Source organism: Schistocerca serialis, chromosome 5 (assembly GCF_023864345.2).
Source record: "Schistocerca serialis cubense isolate TAMUIC-IGC-003099 chromosome 5, iqSchSeri2.2, whole genome shotgun sequence".
In the NCBI taxonomy this organism is placed as follows: domain Eukaryota; kingdom Metazoa; phylum Arthropoda; class Insecta; order Orthoptera; family Acrididae; genus Schistocerca; species Schistocerca serialis.
In genome coordinates this window covers 381,215,481-381,235,332 of record NC_064642.1, presented here as the reverse complement: position 1 = coordinate 381,235,332, position 19,852 = coordinate 381,215,481, and the positions used below count along the sequence as shown (strand labels likewise).

General features: G+C 38.6%; 1 protein-coding gene across 1 annotated transcript in view; it reads left to right on the top strand.

Annotated features, from left to right (window-relative positions):
• The first annotated feature begins 10,799 nt into the window (after nucleotides 1-10,799).
• The window catches only part of LOC126481234 (DNA-binding protein SMUBP-2-like), a 53,846-nt gene continuing 44,793 nt past the window's right edge, over nucleotides 10,800-19,852 (top strand). Inside the window, exons 1-2 of the mRNA XM_050104847.1 lie at nucleotides 10,800-11,257; nucleotides 19,251-19,434. Of these exons, the coding sequence (XP_049960804.1) occupies nucleotides 11,029-11,257; nucleotides 19,251-19,434 (413 nt within the window). The 5' untranslated portion in view covers nucleotides 10,800-11,028. The remainder of the gene's footprint in view (nucleotides 11,258-19,250; nucleotides 19,435-19,852) is intronic.

The window sequence follows — 19,852 nt, the reverse complement described above, 5'->3', positions numbered from 1 at the left end:
GGCACAGTGGCTAGCACACTGCACTCGCATTCGGGAGGACGATGGTTCAATCCTACGTCCGGCCATCCTGATTTACGTTTTCGGTGATTTCCCTAAATCGCTCCAGGCAAATGCCAGGATGCTTCCTTTGAAAGGAGACGGCGGGTTTCCTTCCCCATCCTTCCATAATCTAATAAGACCGATGATCTCGCTGTTTGGCCTCCTCCCCCAAACAACCCAACCCAACCCAAACCAGTCTGAAAGGTGTGCTCACTGGACAAGGAAAGTGTAGTAAAAAGGTTTAAATACATGGCCAATCTTCCACACTTAGTAAGTCTCACAACTACATGGTGGAAAGTACTTACGGTCAGCTAAGATCTGTCTGGAAGAGAGACCACTCCCATCGCCACGGTGAATGAGCAGTTCACTGTTCCACGTGACTAAGAGACACGTTTCGATACTTCTTGGTATATACACTATGTGATCAAAAGTATCGGGACACCTGGCTGAAAATGACTTACAAGTTCCTGGTGCCCTCCATCGGTAATGCTAGAATTCAATATGGTGTTGGCCCATCCTTAGCCTTGATGACAGCGTCCACTCTCGCAGGCATGCGTGCAATCAGGTGCTGGAAGGTTTCTTGGTGAATGTCAGCCCATGCTTCATGGAGTGATGCATTGAGGAGAGGTATTGATGTCGGTCGGTGAGGCCTGCCACGAAGTCAGTGTTCCGAAACATCCCAAAGGTGTTCTATAGGCTTCAGATCAGGACTCTGTGCAGGCTAGTCCATTACAGGGATGGTATTGTCGTGTAATCACTCCGCCACAGGCAGTGCATTACGAACATGTGCTAAATCGTGTTGAAAGATGCACCCGCCATCCCTGAATTGCTCTTCAACTGTAGGAAGCAAGAGGGTACTTAAAATATCAATGTAGGTCTGTGCTGTGATAGTGCCACGTACAACATCAAGAAATGCAAGCTCCCTCCATGGAAAACACGACCACACCATAACACCACCGCCTCCGAATTTTACTGTTGGCACTAAACACGCTGACAGATGACGTTCACTGGGCATTCCCCATACCTACACCCTGCCATCGGATCGCCACATTATGTACCGTGATTCGTCACTCCACAGAACGTTTTTCCTCTGATCAATCGTCCAATGTTTACGTTCCTTCCACCAAGCGAGGCGTTGTTTGGCATTTACTGGCGCGATGTGTGGCATATGAGCAGCCGCTCGACCTTGAAATACTAGTTTTCTCACCTCCTGCCTAACTCTCATAGTACTTGCAGTGGATCCTGATGCAGTTTGGAATTCCTGTGTGATGGTCTGGATAGATGTCTGCCTAATACACTTTACGACCCTCTTCAACTTTCGGTGGAATCTGTCAGTCAACAGACGAGGTCGGCCTGTACGCTTTTCTGCTGTACGTGTCCCTTCACGTTTCCACCTCACTACCACATCGCACTTAGGGATGTTTAGGAATGTGAAAATCTCGCGTACAGACGTATGACACAAGTGAGACCCAATCACCTGACCACGTTCGAAGACCGTGAGTTCCGCGGAGCGCCCCATTCTGCTCTCTCACGATGTCTAATGACTACTGAGGTCCCTGATATGTATTACGTGGCAGTAAGTGGCATCACAATGCACCTAATATGAAAAACTATGTTTTTGGGGTGTCCGGATACTTTTGGTCACATAGTGTACATAGTACTTTCATCTCAATATCGTTTTTTTCGCTCGATACTTTTCACCTGCAAGACCTTACTGGATTAGTCTTGTAGAAATGATTTATTATTACGTTTTTTATTATTTTCCAAAACATTTGCTTGCATGACTCAGAGCGAAAACTTTCAACAGTTGAATGTGCGGGCGTCCGCAGGTCGACACATGAATGAACGATGGGCATACGAGCGACGGGTGAGTCGATGATAACGTTTGCGACACTTCGCCAACTGTGAAAACATTTCCTTGTGCAATTGTCGTGTTTGTTTTTATATTGTTCTTTGAAACAATCTAACTGCAAGAATTACTGAATCGGCAGACAGAATGGAGCCTACCATCTGTGATACTTGGTAATATTTTGATAAACTGGGTAAGAATGAAGTGAGGTCCAAAGTCTGTTTCAAAAATCTGAAATCTTTGGGAAAGTACTTAAAACATGAAAAAGCAGCTGAGAAAACACCCCATCATAACTACAAGGTTTAAGTAAGTCCTATGGTGGCACTGAGAGCAATATAGTAAAGGCAGTGGAAAATGAGCTATACAAGCAAATGATATCCTGCTTCTTTGACCTAGTATCCAAAAGTAACTATTTTTAAGATCCCAGATCTTGTGATAGAGCTGATAAGGCATTTATCAGCAGCTAATCTTGCTGTTATGGCATCAGCAGCAGCATTCGAGATACTGACTCTCCTCTTGAAATGGTGTATGACTTTTAGAGTCATCAGAACACATTAGTGCTTATGTGTTCTGATAATTCTAAAAGCCATTCACCATTTCAAGAGAAAGAAACAAAAGAAAAAACAAGGATCACTCTCCTCTTTCGAAACTGCCCTGGCTCATCAAAAATGTGGAATAAGCCTTCATCTTCATCTCATTAATTTCCTGATACAAGTTAAAAGAACCTATCAGCAGCAATTACGAACCACTACAGATTCAGAAAGATACATTAACGGCAAAGTGTATTGTTGTTGCTAGTTAAATACATGGTTTTACCTCAGATACTGGTGTTTTATTCCGACCAAGCTGCCTTCTCCTATTAATTGCCTGGTACATCGTCATCTTCAGTACCTATCAGATACTGGTCGAAATATGTAGCTGTCTTTTGTAAAATGAGAGCTACTAATGACGCTATGTTTATGAGGAGTCCAGTATTCCTTTCTTTAAAAGTTCTGGATGCGAGTGAGGAAAACTGAAAAGATTTTAGATATCTTCACACAGGATTTGAATTTCTCGAGCGCTATTTGCTTTACGATATATTGAAGCATATGCAACTTACAGGTGGGATGGAATAACATTATCTTCAGTCCATCAGTTACTGCATCCGTATGCGACACAACTCTTGACCATGTTTGTTAAAAAAAATCACTTTGAAGTCACAAGCAGAAAAACGACAAGAAGTACTGCTGCCCTCTTACAATATGGCTACTCCATCAAAGACGTTCACGGTTCTAGCAATGATGCCTTTGAGTGGTCTCTCCAGTTTACTGTGGATCTCACTCACTCTAAGTAACTCGAATCAAGGTAAACTGCTGCCAACTGAAATAACCCCTACGACCAACAAACCGTTGATAACAGGAGTCACAGTCGAATGTCGTGGACTGTAAATGCAAACAGACGACCACATAGTTTTAGTTCTTCTGGAAACTCGTGACTCTGTAGACTGCACTGCAAAGTGACAGATTTATAGTGGAAACAGTCCATCAACTCCTGCAAAGACATTACTCATGATCTACTTCCCTTCCAGTGCCGCTAATCAAGGAAAAATGGTGTGGAAAGTAGGAGACAAGTAATGACCAATTAAAATTTTGTGGTGAGTTCAGGTTGTGATTTAGTCGGTAAAAGTTCCATGTTTGTATAATGTTGCTGATCCAACATCAATTTGTAACTAGCCATCTTTTCAGTGGAAGTCAATGTCAACAGTTGCCTCCTGTGTGTGCACTAATTAAACATGTTCAGTGACAGCAATGAAATTCTTGACAACAGGAGTTCCCTGCGTGCAGTAGATTTAGAAAGTGCTGGTCAGCCCTGGTGGAGATGAACCCTGCTTCCTTGTCTTGTTGCAGTAACTTGTCAATGGAAAATAAAGTTGTTGTTCCTTCTACATCTTCTGATGTTTTCTTCCTGTGGAATAAGCATGGGATCTTCATTTCCACTTCCTTTAGATGGTGGGGAGGTGATAGTTGCAAGCTCATCAAGTACTTACTCAAAACTTACTACTTAGACACCGAAAATATATCTTACTGCAATGAACGTTTCGGTATTAAAAGTGAAACGAAGCTGTCTCAGACAGAACAATAACAAATAAAAAAGTGATGGAAAGCTAAGGTATGTAGGAAGCATTGTGGAATAGAGTTGAAAATAGTAAGGAAAAGAGCAGCTGTTAACAAACTAGGACAGAATGTAGAAAAATATAGATGAAAGCGGAGAGGGAGTGCAAAAAATTACTCAAGTTGGAAGGTAGGTGAAAGAAATTAGAAGTCGAAAATTTTACAGGTGTAACCGTTAAAGGTGGCCAAGATTTATGTTAGGGATGATTAAAGTTTGTCGTGACTGGCTGTGAAACGTGTTGTTAACAGTGGTAACCTTGCACTTGTCCACTGAACTGCTTAGGAGAAGATTTTGTTGTCGATCAAGTGTCATTACTTTCCATTTCTCTTACATTTTCCAAACTTCTCGATAATGTTTTATATATTGAGAGTCTTTGCACCACAGAGCAGGTCTGAAAATGCGAAATGGGACAATGCAACTGCGCTCAAAAGCCAGCTATCCACAAAAGTATACAGAATGTCAACACACAAGAAATGAACTGTGGGAGTGTGGTTGTAAGAACTGGTTGTCTTATAAAAGTTGGAATGTAGTAACAACAATGGGGGACTAGTAACAGCAGAAGATCTTAGTAGCAGCTAAAGCAAATTTCATGAGGGATGTTCTTGGTAAATGTCATGCCAGTATGGGACATTCTACACTTTGTTGGCATCTGAAAGGGAAGGAAAATTATCATGCAAACATATCAAGAAGTCAACGTTTTATTGCTTAAGAAACTGTGTAAATACCATCTCAGCTAAGTTATTTAGAAGGTAGTACATATCGTCTTTTTTATTTATTCTTTACATCTTCTTTTTTATAATTACTAAAAAGTAGAAAAATTGTGTTTGTCTCCTACAGAGGAACTCACTTTCAATGTTGAAGCAGTTTTCAACTAAAAATAAAGTTGATCGATTTATTTCTTTTTTTGATTAGTATAGACTTTTTCTTTGTCCAAGTACAGTGAAACCTAAATAATTTTCCTCCTTTAGACATTAGGTTCTTTAGATGAGGAACACTTGAATAAAAATACAGAGTCTTGATACAACCTTCACATTATGTCAAAGAAAGCAAGCAGTCAACTAAAGTTTTAAAAGATACAATAACACATAATCTGCTATATCATAAACAAACACAGTAAGAATAGACTAAATACCAATTCACAATGGATGTGATGTAAAATGTTGGAATTTATCATCAGAATTAAGGAACTAGCAGTGACAGAGCTTGTTAAAAGCTAAAGCAAAAATTTGAGAAGTTAATCGAAAAATTTGAATCCTATTATATCACCCATCTGACAAAATGAGACCAATGACATGTTATCATGATTCCAAGATTATTTTTTTAGGAGACTGTTCAAAAGTTATACAGAAATGTTACTTAGGACTTACAGTGTAGCTTCAGTTGTAAACTTCCCCATCAGAAATGTGCATGGCTTTTGCATATGAATAGACAACATTTTTGTATGTGACAACATAACCAATGAAGTCAGTAATCAGCCATTTTAAATGGATTATCAGACCACAATGGCTAATTAGCCACAACAGGCACGACAACTCTAAACCAAGTTTAGGAAAAGTCCAGAAAAGTTAATGAACTGACAATAGAACCCTTTAGAAAGAACCTGCAAGGGCATAAGCTGGAACGAAGTATATGAGGAAGTGGATGTAAATTCCACATATAATTCATTTCTAAATAATTTTTTCTCTGTCTTTTCCAAATAAAAACTGTAAAATATGGCACCAGTGGTGCATTAAAGGAACCATGGAAAACAAAAAAGCATTAAAGTATCATGCAGCAGGAAGACAGAGTTGTATCTGATGGTCAGAATGATCGCACATATGCAATTCTTCTCACATTGTACAAGGTATTGTTCTTTATTGTTAATAGTTATAAGAAATTCAGAAAGCTTGCATGCCATATATGTGATTAACAATTGTGAAAATAGTATCAAAGAAATATGGACTGTAGAAGGGAAAGAGGAAGTCAATCAGAGAGTAAGATGCTCTAGTAATTGAAAGTAATATCCAAGTGGCTCATGACACTAACAATATATAACACACTTATTTGACAATCACATTCTAAATGTAACTGAGAAACTCAGTACAACCATATTAACTGAATCCTCCATTGGTTCATGGTTGAACAACAAGCTTTTCAGTAAACTTAGCAGTGTATGTGACATACGATCCCACAATCATTCAAATGATTCAAGATCAACTTCTTTCAGAACAGCTAGGAAAATAATTAACTCCATCAAATGCAAAAATTCTCACTGGGTTGATAACACATCAAGGAAAATATTAAAAGCTTTTTCTTCTGATATAGGCCTTTTACTCAGCTATACATTTAATGCATCATTTTCTCAAGATATCTTTCCAGGCAGACTAAAATATTACATTGTAGACCCTTTCTAAGAAAGATAGTAGCACAGATATTAGTAGCTGCCAACACATTTCACAGTTAACATCTTTCTCAAAAGCTCTGAGAAAGCTTATGTATTTGCGAATGGTTGAGCATATCTACAAATGAGCCAAAATTTGGATTCCAGAAGATGACAGCTACTATTTTACTGATTCTGTATTAATGAACTTGAATCACAAGATTTCATCTACCAGGGTTTTTTATGAGCTGTCAAAGGCATTTTGTCTGAACTAATCACAATCTTCCTTTAGAGAAGCTTAAATTTTATAGTTCTTGAGGAAGGACAGGAAGCAACTGTTCACCTTAGCTCACAGAGCTCTCATGATCAAACTCCTTCTGAATGGGCACAAATTACTACTAGTATTCCACAAGGCTCAGTTCTGAGATCACTCCTAGTTTAGCAGTGTATAAATGAGCTTTCATATTAGACTGATAAAGCGGGGTTGTTCTTTTTATTGATGACGAAAGCAACATAACTAAGCACAAAAATGTTGTGAAAAGAGAATGATCAAGCCTTCAAAAATATTATTGACTGATTTTTGGTAAGTGGTCTACAAATTAGAGAAAATACTGTTTATTTGGTTACAGGATAAGGTATAACATCATCAATAGCGATATGGCATGGGTTAAGGCAAATACACAAAAAATGATTGTTTGAAACTCATGGGTGTATGTACTGATCGTAACTGGACTTGGAAATCAAACATTATAGATCTTTTCAAACGTTTGGCATCAGAAACATTTACTCTACATATTATAACTACTAGCTTTGTTGATGAAAGGATCTGAAAATTAGTTTACTTTACATACTTCCATTCATTGATATTACTTGGATAAATTTCTTGGGCAATTCCACAGATAGAAACTGCACAGAAATGTGCTGTAAGGATAATATCAGATGCCGGTCCTTCAACATCAAGTAGGCGACTATTTAAAAATATTAGGCATACTACCCACATCCTCACAGTTCATTTATGCCTTTCACTGTGTTTACATGGGGCTATCAAAACCAAATTTCGTAAACCGATTTCACAAAACTGCTTTTCGTTGGCCATATAAACATTCCAAAACTGGTTCTGGAAATCCGTTTCTAGTTGCCTTTTCCACTTCCACAATCGATATTCGCTCGCACGTAAACACACAACCGTTTCTGAAATGTGCTTGGATTATCAGATTACGTCTTGTTTTCAAAGTATTCGGCCAATATGGACGGAGTGACTTACTATGCAGTGAAGGAAAAGCAGAAACATTAGATTGAATATAAGGATGTCAACATCTAATATTTAAGCCCAGAGAAATAGCGATTGTGCTGACCAAATCTGAAACTGGTACAGCTGTTTTGCAGACGCCACGGTTGACTGGGCTAGCAAATCCGATTCAGACCTTCACATGTAAACATAAAGCAACAAACCATTACTGAAATCCAGTTTTCGTCTTTCGGAAGATGTGTCCCATGTAAACGTAGTGACTATGAAGTTTGTTGTGAAGAAACAGGTACTATTTGAAAATAATAGAAGTAGTTATAGATGTAACACTAGGAACAAAAATAGCCTTAAGATTAGCCATAACCCTTATGCATGCTGTGAGGGATATACTTACCACTAAATGTATTTTCTTACAGCGTTTAATGGAATATATATATATTCATTTCTGTATGCTCCTGGCACCTAGTGGCAGTCTGCTGCACGAACTGTAGTTTCTGTTTGTTGTGAAAAATAGCCATCAGGCCTGTGTGAAGTGTATATCCCAACAAGAAACGGTGTTTTAATGGTTCTTGGGAAGTATGGTTACCACCAAAGTAGTTTCTGGAAGGGGCTTGCCACAAAATTAATCTGCCTTTTATGGTCCTTGGGATGCATGCTTACCACCAACTGAGGGGTATCCCAAAGCTTTTGGGGCTACGTCTTACCACTTCTGTCTATGCCTGACAGTACACTGCACCAGATGAGTGAAAACTGCTGCAAAAGTCAGTTTCTGTTTGTCGTGGGACCACTACTGTTATGGGAACACAGTGCTTCTTTTCTGCAATATACATTATTGTGACAGTATCAAAGCATACCATTATTGCGTGATAAAGTTGCTAGGACTCTTTCTTCATTCTCGTAAGTGAGTACCACTGTAGTAGTACTGGCGAGTACGCGCTGAGCTCTGGTATTTAAAGCCATACTGAGGTGACATTGTGCATGCGCTGCTCAGCGTGCGCGTTCATAACAACTCCGTGCACTGCGCCTCGCGCCCTCCACGATGAAAACTTGGCGTATCGATATCAGGTCGATTTTCATCTTTATGCAGATAACTACGTCGACTACGAAGTTTATCTATAACAGGATTCCAAGCAGAGTTTAGCTAATAACCGCTATCTCGGTTGATGAGAGTCTCGTTGTCAGACAATCTTATTTCCACAGATTCATTGATAATCGAGCTCCAAAAGTTTGATGTATGGACCAAAACTATTGTGTCGTTGTAATTCATGGAGTGGTCTGTGGAAATGCAATGTTCGGCGATTGCGGACTTTGTGGGGTGGAGAAGGCGAGTATGCCGTTGGTGTTCCACAATGAGTTCCTGCAAAGTTCGTGTTGTTTGCCCTATATATGATTTTCCGCATTCACACGAAATCTTGTAAACCCATGATTTACGCAGGCCCAGGTCGTCTTTAATGAATCCCACCAGTGATGAAATTTTGGAAAGAGGGCGAAAGATGACTCTCACGTGATACTTTCTCAACATCCTGCCAATCTGTGAAGAAATATTCCCAATAAATGGTAGATAAGGAGTCGACCTGAAGGCCTCTTCCTCTTCCTTGTTCCGTCGTTTGTAGGTCTGCATCACTCTGTTCACTTGCCTAGTTGAAAAGCCATTCTTCAGAAATACTCTGCTTACTCGCCAGTGCTACTACAGTGGTACTCACCTGAAGATGGCCAGAAGACTCTGCGCCGAAATTCCGTGGTTCTCCCGTGTGTTTGTGGAACAATCAGTACGCCGAGAAAGCTTTAGATATCACAACTTTAATATCGGTCACAAATGTTTTTTAAATAAAAGAAAACATGAAATAACAACAGAAAACACTGTTCATTATTTTTTTATGTGTAATTACAACACATAGCAGCACACAAAAGGGAAGTGGGAAATCCTCTTAAGACTATAGTTTTAAAAACTCACAAAGGTGCCGAGGCGACATGTGCACCAACATAGTTTTGGTCCTAAATCAAAAAAATAAAATTATCAAAAAATAAATATTGTCAGTTGACCACAATTCTAAAAGGGTAAAAAAAATTATCTTCGCTGAGTTGTTACAAAAACTGAGCCCCTGAAATGGTTAAGATTGACCTTATTATTAAGATTAAAACAAAAAATAAAGTTATGTAAATGTCCAGCATGTATCAACATTTTGAAAGATAAAATTATCTTATCTGAGAACCTATTGGCGCATACAGGACCAAGCTAAAAAAAAAAGAAAAGCACTCTGTTCATAAATGTAAACGTCAAATCTTCCTTCCTTTGATTCCTTGACGTTGAAGTTCTGTTCCACATTTCTGTTTATAAGATGTGTCTGAACGTCGCCATTAGAGATACGTTGGAATGTTTTATATTCTGCTCAGTTCCATGACGGCCAGGATGAGTCGCTGCATCCAAAGCCAAGCACCTTGGTCAAAACACATGTCTCGTATGAGAACAGCGTCCAACATGGGAACGCAGCCACTGTGTTCCGCCGTCTGGGGTCGGAATGGCGATTTATACTGTATTTTGTGCACATGTTGGCTAAACTGTCAAGTCGATTGGTTGAATGAGTTGTAAGGCGGTTGATTTAAAATATGTGTTAATTTTTTATGTCTCTGTTTGTAATAAAGAGGAAAATCATTAGTCAGATTTTCCTGCCTTTTTTTTTATCTGCATGTACATTTCTGCGTGCAGCACTGATGGCTGAAATATCGAGATTCACGTTCATAAAACTGTTACTAAATGTGGACGATGTCGAATAACATTTGTTCTTATCTACATGATAAACTGACGAAGAACAGTTGCAGCTACTAACAATAAAAAATCAATAAAGAATATATATGCGTCTGTTTTAGTAAAAATATTGTGTATCGGAAACGTGGAGTTGTCGATTTACCTACAAGTATTAGAAATATTTTCCACCATTATTCACGAGGTATCTTCAAGAGAGAGCGCATTACAAGCAGTGTCATGGAAACATACTTAAATACTATTTCTTTCTCTAGCTGCATATCTATTAAAATACTTAACATATTAGGTTCTTGTGTAAGTTAAATACTAGAGAATAATTATAAAACTTTTTAAAATGGTATTCCCTTGTTTCTGCTCGCAGACGCAGACTTTGCACTGTTGGCAGACATGATTTCCGAATGTTGTCTGTTTGTTTAGCGTCTGCAAGTGTTTGTGAAATATAAATGGTACAAATTTCATCAATTCCGACAGAAAACGGTGTTACACACTGTTCAGGACGATGTTAAAGAACAAGAGGACTCGTCATGAATCTGGGATGCTAATATGTTTGAAGAAATAGATAGGTTATGTGCGATGTCATACTCTGTGTACATATGAAATTCAGGTTTTGATCCCATGAAATGGAAGAAGTACTAACGAAGTGGGTGGACAAACAAATTAGTTTATTGGAATGTGAGCTTGCATTCGAACGACAAAGGGGAGACGCCGATGTAGGGAGGAGTACCTGCCCAGATAAGCCAGTCATTAAAGTTCTGGATGTGGTGTCCGTTACTCCTAGTAAAGGGCACTATGTCATCGACTGTGAACTTAATGTATCGAGCCAAGAGAATTACCAATACTTCTCAACAGGTAATGAGCTAACATGTATCTCAGTTTGTACTGCTTGGATTAGGTACGTGTGTGTGCGCGATTTTTTTCAACTATTACGCTTAGCGCTGGGTAAAAATATCACATTGCAACAGACAGCAGTTGCAAGAAATCATACACTCAGTCTTTAATTCGTACTTGTAATTTCGGAAGACCAATAACTTGTAGTTCAATACGAAATTGTCGATGGACTTGTATTGAATATGAACATTTACGCTACCCATCGTGAAAAGTTATGTAGAATAGCAATATATTTTTAACATTATTTTTGAAAAAAACTAAGTATTTTCAATGCCCAACGAGCAACTGTTTCCAGATGATTCAGTGAATGGTAACAGTTTTGATAAAAGACCCATATCTAAATGTTAACCCTTTAGCCCTATCAGTATTTCATCCTTTGGACCCTGACGCCGCCATAAAAAGCAAAGTTTATTTATTTGTTATGATCTTCTGTGATAACAGAAAATAAGTTTAATTTTCACAGTCATTTTAATTAGAGAGAGTATGTAACTAGATGGATTTCTGTTTGGGCCCATTATTGAATCAGTTGCCTGTCATCGTGATGTAAGTTGTATATAGCTCCCACAAATGACCAAAACAATGACAAATTGATCCATCCACTTGATCATGGCTCTATTTCCACTATTATTGTATATTTTTGGAAGTGATCTTTCAAAGTATTCAACTTGTAGGGAAAATATGTTTTAAGTTTTTAAAAACTTAAACATATACTTAACTTACACCCATCCACATGTGACTGACTATTGCACAAATTAATGTTGATTCATTATAAATCATTTGTTTTCTAGCAGTATCTTTCACTTGTAAAGGGGAGGAGGAGAGAGCTACATTCCAAAACAGCAGTTTCGGGGGGGCACTGTGTTTTCTTGATGTCCCTTATGGATTAAGTGCTTGCTCAATATGTCTAGTGTATTAAAAATGGATTAAAATAAATAGCATGAGAATATATGTCCATTTGTTATTGGTATAGTTTGTTGTGCAGAGAACCACCACATATCAACAAATAAAGTGCTCCAGTGAGGTATGTAAGGGACCATCATCCTTGTCCAGTGCAGAAGGCTAACAGGTTGACATCCTGATAATGACATAGTTTTTGTCGGAATTTGGTGAAAAAAGTATCAATGAAGGAGAAGTGTTAGTCTAAAACTGTATGCTAATACCCTCAATTAATTTCTTAGGCTTTTTGCTGTTTCTAGTGGAATGAGGATGTAGACACTGCATCATCATTTGTCAAAATAGGATATAAAATGGTGGCCACAAAGATACTATTCAAGAGTTATTTGCTGAATGCTGCCATTGGATTTTATGTTCTTCGTTGCATTCTTTACAAGTCCATAGCAACACAACCATCCTTTAATCATTGGTGGAGACTTTAATCATCCAACAATGAACTGGGAAAATTACAGTTTTGTTAGTGGTGGGCATGATAAGACATCCTGTGAAATCTTATTCATTGCCTTCTCTGAAAGCTTCCTAGAACAGATTAGGCATCCCACTCATGATGGAAATGTATTGGAGCTAATAGCAGCAAAAAGACTTAACCTCTTTGAGAACATCCACATTGAAACTGGTATCAGTGACCATGACACAGTTGTGGCAACAATGATTACCAAAGTACAAAGGACAACTAAAACAAGCAGAAAGATATATATGTTAAGTAAACGAGATAAAAAATCATAATGCCATATCTCAGTGAGGAACTTGGAACTTTCAGCACAGGTCAGGAGCATGTGGAGGAACTCTGGCTCCCATTTAAAAGAATAGTTGACCACTCAGTGGATAGATATGTACCCAGTAGGACAGTTCACAATGGGCAGGAACCTCTGTGGTACACAGTCACTGTAACATAACTTCTAAAGAAACAGAGATTACTGCATGATAGCTGTAAAACAAAGTGTAGGACTATAGGCCTAGATAGAGAGATGCTGAATGAAACTCGTTTGACTGTCAAGAGAGCAATGTGTGACACTTTCAATGACTACCGTAGCAGAATATTATCAAATGGCATTCCACAAAATTGAAATAAATTCTGGTCATATGTGAAGGCTGGTGGTGATACCAAAGGTAGTGTCCAGTCCTTGGTGAAAGAGACAGGGACTGTAATTGAGGGTAATAAAACAAAAGCTGAAATGTTTAATTCTAATTTCAGATGTCCCTTTACAAAGGAAAACCCAGGAGAATTGCTCCAACTTAATCCTTGTACCACTAAAAGGATGAATGAAGTAAGTATTAGAGTCATCGGTGTTGAGAAAGAGCTGAAATCGTTAAAAGCTGAACAAAATTCCAAGCCCCAATGGAATCCCCATCAGATTCTGTACTGAATTTGTAAGTGAATTATCCCCTCTTCTAACTATAATGTATCGTAGATCCCTTGAACAAAAAATGTGCCCAGTTCTCGAAAAAAGGCACAGGTAATGCCCGTCTACAAGAAGCGTAGTAGAAGTAAGCCACAAAACTACTGTCCAGTATCCTTGGGATCGATTTGTTGTTGAATCTTAGAACATATTTTCAACTCAAACATAATAAGATATCTGTAACGGAATGACCTCTTCTGTGCTGACAGCATGGGTTTCGAAAACGTCAATCATGTGTATGGATTGAGGACTTTGGTGAGGAGAACACAGCATGTTATCTTGTATAGAGAGTCATTGTCAGATGTAGAAGTAACTTCGGATGTGCCCCATGGAAGTATGTTGGGACCCTTGTTGTTCATGTTTTTTGTATATTAATGGTCTTGCAGACGATATTAACAGTAAAATCAGGCTTTTTGCAGATGATGATAATGATGATGATGATGATATCTGTAATGAAGTACTATTTTAGAGAAGCTGCATAAATATTCAGTCAGATATTGATAAGATGACAACATGGCGCAGAGATTAGCAACTTGCTCTAAATATTCAGGAATTTAAAACTATGCACTTCACAAGACGAAAATGTAGTGTCCCATGACCATAATGTCAGTGTGTCATTGTTGGAATCACTCAACTCATATAAATGCTGGTGTGTAACACTCTGTAGCAATATGAAATGGAATGAGCACATAGGTTCAGTCATGGGCAAAGTGGGTGGTAGATTTCGGTTTATTGGCAGAATACTGGGAAAGTGCAACCATTCTACAAAAGAGACTGCTTAAAGAATCACATGTGTGACCCATCCTAGAATATTTCTCAAGTGGGTGGGACCCATACCAGATAGGACTAACATTGGTTATTGAACTTATACAGAGAAGGGCAACACGAATGGTCACAGTTTGGTTTAATCCCTGGGAGAGTGTCACAGAGATACTGAAGGAACTGAAAAGGCAGACTCTTGAAGACAGACGTATACTATCCTGAGAAAGTCTATCGTGAGGATAAGATTAGAATAATTACTGCACATACAGAGGCATTCAAACAATCATTCTTCCCATGCTCCATATGTGAATGGAACAGGAAGAAATCCTAATAACTGGTACAATGGGATGTACCCTCTACCATGTACCTCATGGTGGTTTCCAGTGTATAGATATAGATGTAGATGCATAAGAACTTGTCAATCACCTACAGCTTGTTATACACACTCTACATTTTATAATAGGCTTTAGCTCCACTAGAACCTTACCAACAGCAGTAATAAGGATTTCCAGGCACTGATTCAGTGACTCATTGCCAAGCGAAGGATTGATTCTTGCTTGGAGTGATTTGTGGTAGGCCTATGCACATCACACACAGGCCAAAATCTTAAGATATGTTTAACATTACACTACACTCAACAAACATAGTTTGTAAATGATTGTGAGTTTATCTTTCAATACATGTTGTCTGTCTATGACTGGACAAATATTTTAAAGAAACCTGAAACCTTATTAAAGTAGACCTAACTGTATTAATTATATGCACTGCTTTCAATGTCCAGTAGAAGATTAGTACAAATAAACTGAACAGAATGTTTTTCATTGATTTTTTTTTTTTTTAATTTTAGGACTTCTAATGTCAGTAAAATGATTGTAGAATAGGACAGTTTTTCCAACAGAGAACACTTTTCATCTGTCATGAGTTTTAATTGAATATTCACCTAGCTGATGAGCTGCATATTGCCTTACCCTAATAAAACATACTAACTCACCCATACATTGTCTTTCTTTATCATAATTACAAGTGGTCACAGTTCCCCAAGACGCCTTATCTTCAGTTACAAAGAGCTCTGTGTGCATTTGCAGTTCAATCAACTCAGTCCTAATAGACAAAAGGCAATACAAACATTTTCCAATGTGAGTTTTGAGCAACTTTTCAGTACCTTTTTACAGAGAGCAAGAGTGAAACAATACTTTGAGGAAATGTCTCTTAGTACTTAGAGGACACACGTTTTGTGTAGGTAGTGCTCCATTTTCTGAGGGGAAAGCTATACCAATGATAATGAATAAAACTAGAATCTTGAATGTAGAGTGGGTTTTGGAAAAACACAAGTTAGAGGGTAGTTTTTCCATAACTGTGGGCTGAAATGGAGGAGGAGATTGAAGAAGACATAGTGCTATGCAAAAATGCTGTACGAATCAATCTGGTACTACAGTTATAGAGTGATGATACGTATTTGATATGTGATGAGAGGTAATGAGAACACCAGTGATGATTTAAGAAGGGGGAAATAAGCTGAAGATGTGAATTGAATTTGTGTTGGGTAGGGCATTGGACTGGGATAGTCCATGCAGCAATGTTAGCTATAGTGCTATGTTGGTGTAATGGCTAGCATTACTGCCTAGTAAGCATGTAGACCCTGGTTCAAGTCCTGGCCATGGCACAGATTTTTTATTCATTTCTTCAGCTTCCATCATTATTGAAGTAAACAGTGTGGGAAAGTCACATTGTCTGTTTTCTTGTATCCAAGTTAAGAGAGCACAGGAAGGACGGATGTGATCAAACAACCAAATATTGCCAACAGATTTTCCACAATCATTCATTAGAATTGAATCACCTGGAGCTTTCACTGTTTCTACCATGTTAAACTACATCACTGCAATTAAATGAAATGAACAATCATATGGCATTATTGGCCAGGATGCCCTGCTTTGTGTACTTCAGCCAACTAATGCAACTCTCTTTGACACCTCTGTGGCAACTTGCGTGTCAATGATGATGTGGAATGGTGAAGACAACATAAACACCCAGTCCGTGAGAGGTGAAAATCTCCTATCGGCTGGGAATTGAATGTGGGACATCAGGATTTAGAGGCAGCAATACTAACCACTAGACTGCGAGCTGTGCACACAGTTGTAAAGACGGGACTAAGTTTTATTTAGTTGAGGTAGAAATTTTTAATCTTTGGATCTGATATAGGTAGGAGAGAGATTCCTGCCAACCCACTTTACTTTGTTGTTTCCATTTTAAACAACACTCATCCAAGATTATGTCGATGTCTTGTAATGTTTTTTTAAATGGTAATTGGAGAGCATCAAGAAGTATTGGAGGAACTGTTTCAGGGAAAGTCCATGATTAACTTTCAGTGTGATTTGAATGTGACTGCAACTGCTCAGGGTATGTTTTAAGACCTAGGTTTTGTGCCCAAAGCCAAGTCTGCCACTTTCATACAACTTGATGTCATCAGCTTATAAGTGCTGGTTGCAAGAAAGGAAGCACTTGTGAAATGTCATTGGTATAGAGTGAAAAAAGCTTTGGACCAAGGACGGAACCCCTGGTTCTGCAGAGAGCACATTTCCATGGTGACTGCTCTGATCCACAGATAACTCATTGATATCTAAAACTACGTGGCAGATTAAAACTGTGTGCCGGACCGAGACTCGAACTCGGGACCTTTGCCTTTCGTGGGCAAGTGCTCTACCACTGAGCTACCCAAGCACGACTCACACCCCGTTCTCACAGCTTTAATTGTGTCAGTACCTCGTCTCCTACCTTCCAAACTTTACAGAAGCTCTTCTGCGAACCTTGCAGAACTAGCACTCCTGAAAGAAAGGATATTGCGGAGACATGGCTTAGCCACAGCCTGGGGGTGTTTCCAGAATGAGATTTTCACTCTGCAGCAGAGTGTGCACTGATATGAAACTTCCTGGCAGATTAAAACTGTGTGCCGGACCGAGACTCGAACTTGGGACCTTTGCTTTACGCGGGCAAGTGCTCTACCACTGAGCTACCCAGGCACGACTCATGCCCCGTTCTCACAGCTTTAATTCTGCCAGCACCTCGTCTCCTACCTTTATATCTGTTTTTGAGATAGCTGTTGATGATGATGATTAGTTTGTGGGGCGCTCAACTTCGCAGTCATCAGTGCCCATACAAAGTCCAAATTTTTACTCAGTCCAGTTTTTTTAACTGCCCAATCTAGCCACTGTCATGAATGATGATGATGATGATGATGATGATGATGATGATGATGATGATGAAATGATGAGGACAACACAAACATCTAGAGCCCGGGCAGAGAAAAATCTCCAACCTGGCTGGGAATCTAACCGGGGACCCCATGATCCAGTGGCAGCAACGCTAGCCACTAGACCACGAGCTACGGATGATAGCTGTTGAACCACAGTACTGCACTGTTAGATAAATTGTACGGTTTCATTTTAATGGTAGTGTATCAAAATCAACAGTATCAAAACTTCATTGAAGTTATGGACTTTTTTTTACATCTGTCCATGGCATGTTAGATCTCATCAGTCACTTTTATGAATGGTAGTTGCTGTGCTGTGGTGTTTTCGGAAGCCTGATTGATACTTATCAGGGATGTAAGTTTTAAGGAAATCCATCAGCTGTTCATGAGCATGCTGATTGGCCTGTAGTTGCCTGTTGTGTTTAAGTTATTACTGTAAGATGTTTATATATAAGGACTAGAATAATTGTATTAACAAGATCTGAATCATATCTACACTAATTCCATGTTTACCTACCAAAGAGATTCTCATGGTTGCTTTCCTTATTGAAAGTTTAGAAACAAGTTTTAAGAAAAACATGTCTGTTGAGAGTGTGGTATCTAGTGGCTGATGATAATGTACAAAATTGTTGGCATATTGCTTGTTGGGTTCTGTCTCAGGGTCTTCACGTGACGTGTGGCAATTTTCCTGATTTTGATAATAATTTGTTGCAGCTCGGGAGCTGACAGTTGTTGTGAAAGGATTGTTTAATTCATCTGCAGAGACTTGAAAATGAGCACAACGTTTTACCTTTCATGTGTCAAAACTGCACAGTTTCTTCCACAGTGTGGTAGGACTCAACAGGCTGCATTCCATGAAGTGGCCATGCTTGATTTTGGGGTTGAGCACATTGTCTTTTGCATTGTTCCACAGCTTCCTGTATATTTCATGTAGTTCCAATGTTGGATTTCACTTGAATCTCATATGTGCAGAATACTGTTTATTTACCTAGTGTAATTCTGTAGTCAGTCAAGGAGAAGGAATTGTCTTTATTTTGACAGAATGTTTCGAGGCATGTTTTATATACAATGTAGTAAGCGTGTGACAGACTTCCTACACTTTACCATCTAATTTCTGCTCATTGTTATATTCTGCCATAGATTACTACTATTGAAATCTTCTGGTGGTGAGATGCGTGTATTGTGAGAAACAAGAACTCTGGTGTTCTTCCATCATCTGCATCTGTTGTATTTAGTATGTTATGGTTTAGATCACAGTGTTGGGGATAAATATCTATAATTTGCTTAGTCACATTCAGTAACACCTCTTGCAACTTCCCAAAACATTTCTTGCCTATATCTTGAGAATTTTTAGTTTAATTTAAAAAAATAAATTTAAGATGTTCTAAGTCTTCCAACCTTAGGGTACTCATTTTTTTTTGCTGTTTGCATCATATGTATTTACTTGTATAAGCAGTAGCTATGAATGCTCATGTCTGTCTGTTGGAGGACATATTTGATCTGCTTGTTAGATATTGCTTTCTTTCTAATATTGCTGATCTTCATCTTTTGAACTGGCACGCTTAAGTAATTTCGACTTGTATGTCCCCAGGTGATATTGTTGGGTTTGTTGAAGGCCCAAAAACGATAGTGTTGTCTGGAATTATAGCAGATTTTACAGCTCCTCACATTTCAGTCAGTGTCAATAATGACCCATCAAACATAGTACTGCAGGAAGAAAAGAAATTTTCCATAATAAAATTAACAAGTGATGTTACCTTCAAACGCATGAAAAAGTAAGTATATTCAGGTGAGGAGCCCAATCTATTATCTTTTAGAACACCTTGAAAACCTATATACAGGAACACTAAATGTGGATGTTTGAAGAGGAGGAAATTGGTTGTGTAAAAATAAAATGAAACAGCATTGTTTTGCAGAGTTTTAGTGAGAATATAAGACTGCGTGTGAAGAATACCGCATTTGCACTGGAGGGGTTTCACATTTATAAATTATTCAAAAATGTCTTTCACCTCCCTCTTGAGGCACGCAGTTTGTGTTATTTTGATTGGTAACCCTGTTTCTCAACACTCCTTTGACCACAGGAAATTACAACAACTAATTTAAAAGTAAATTTACATTTCTTATTGGAGTTCAATAGTGTGTTCTGTGTCTCCAGTCACGAATGTGACAGTGCAGCTTGTGCACACTATTCAG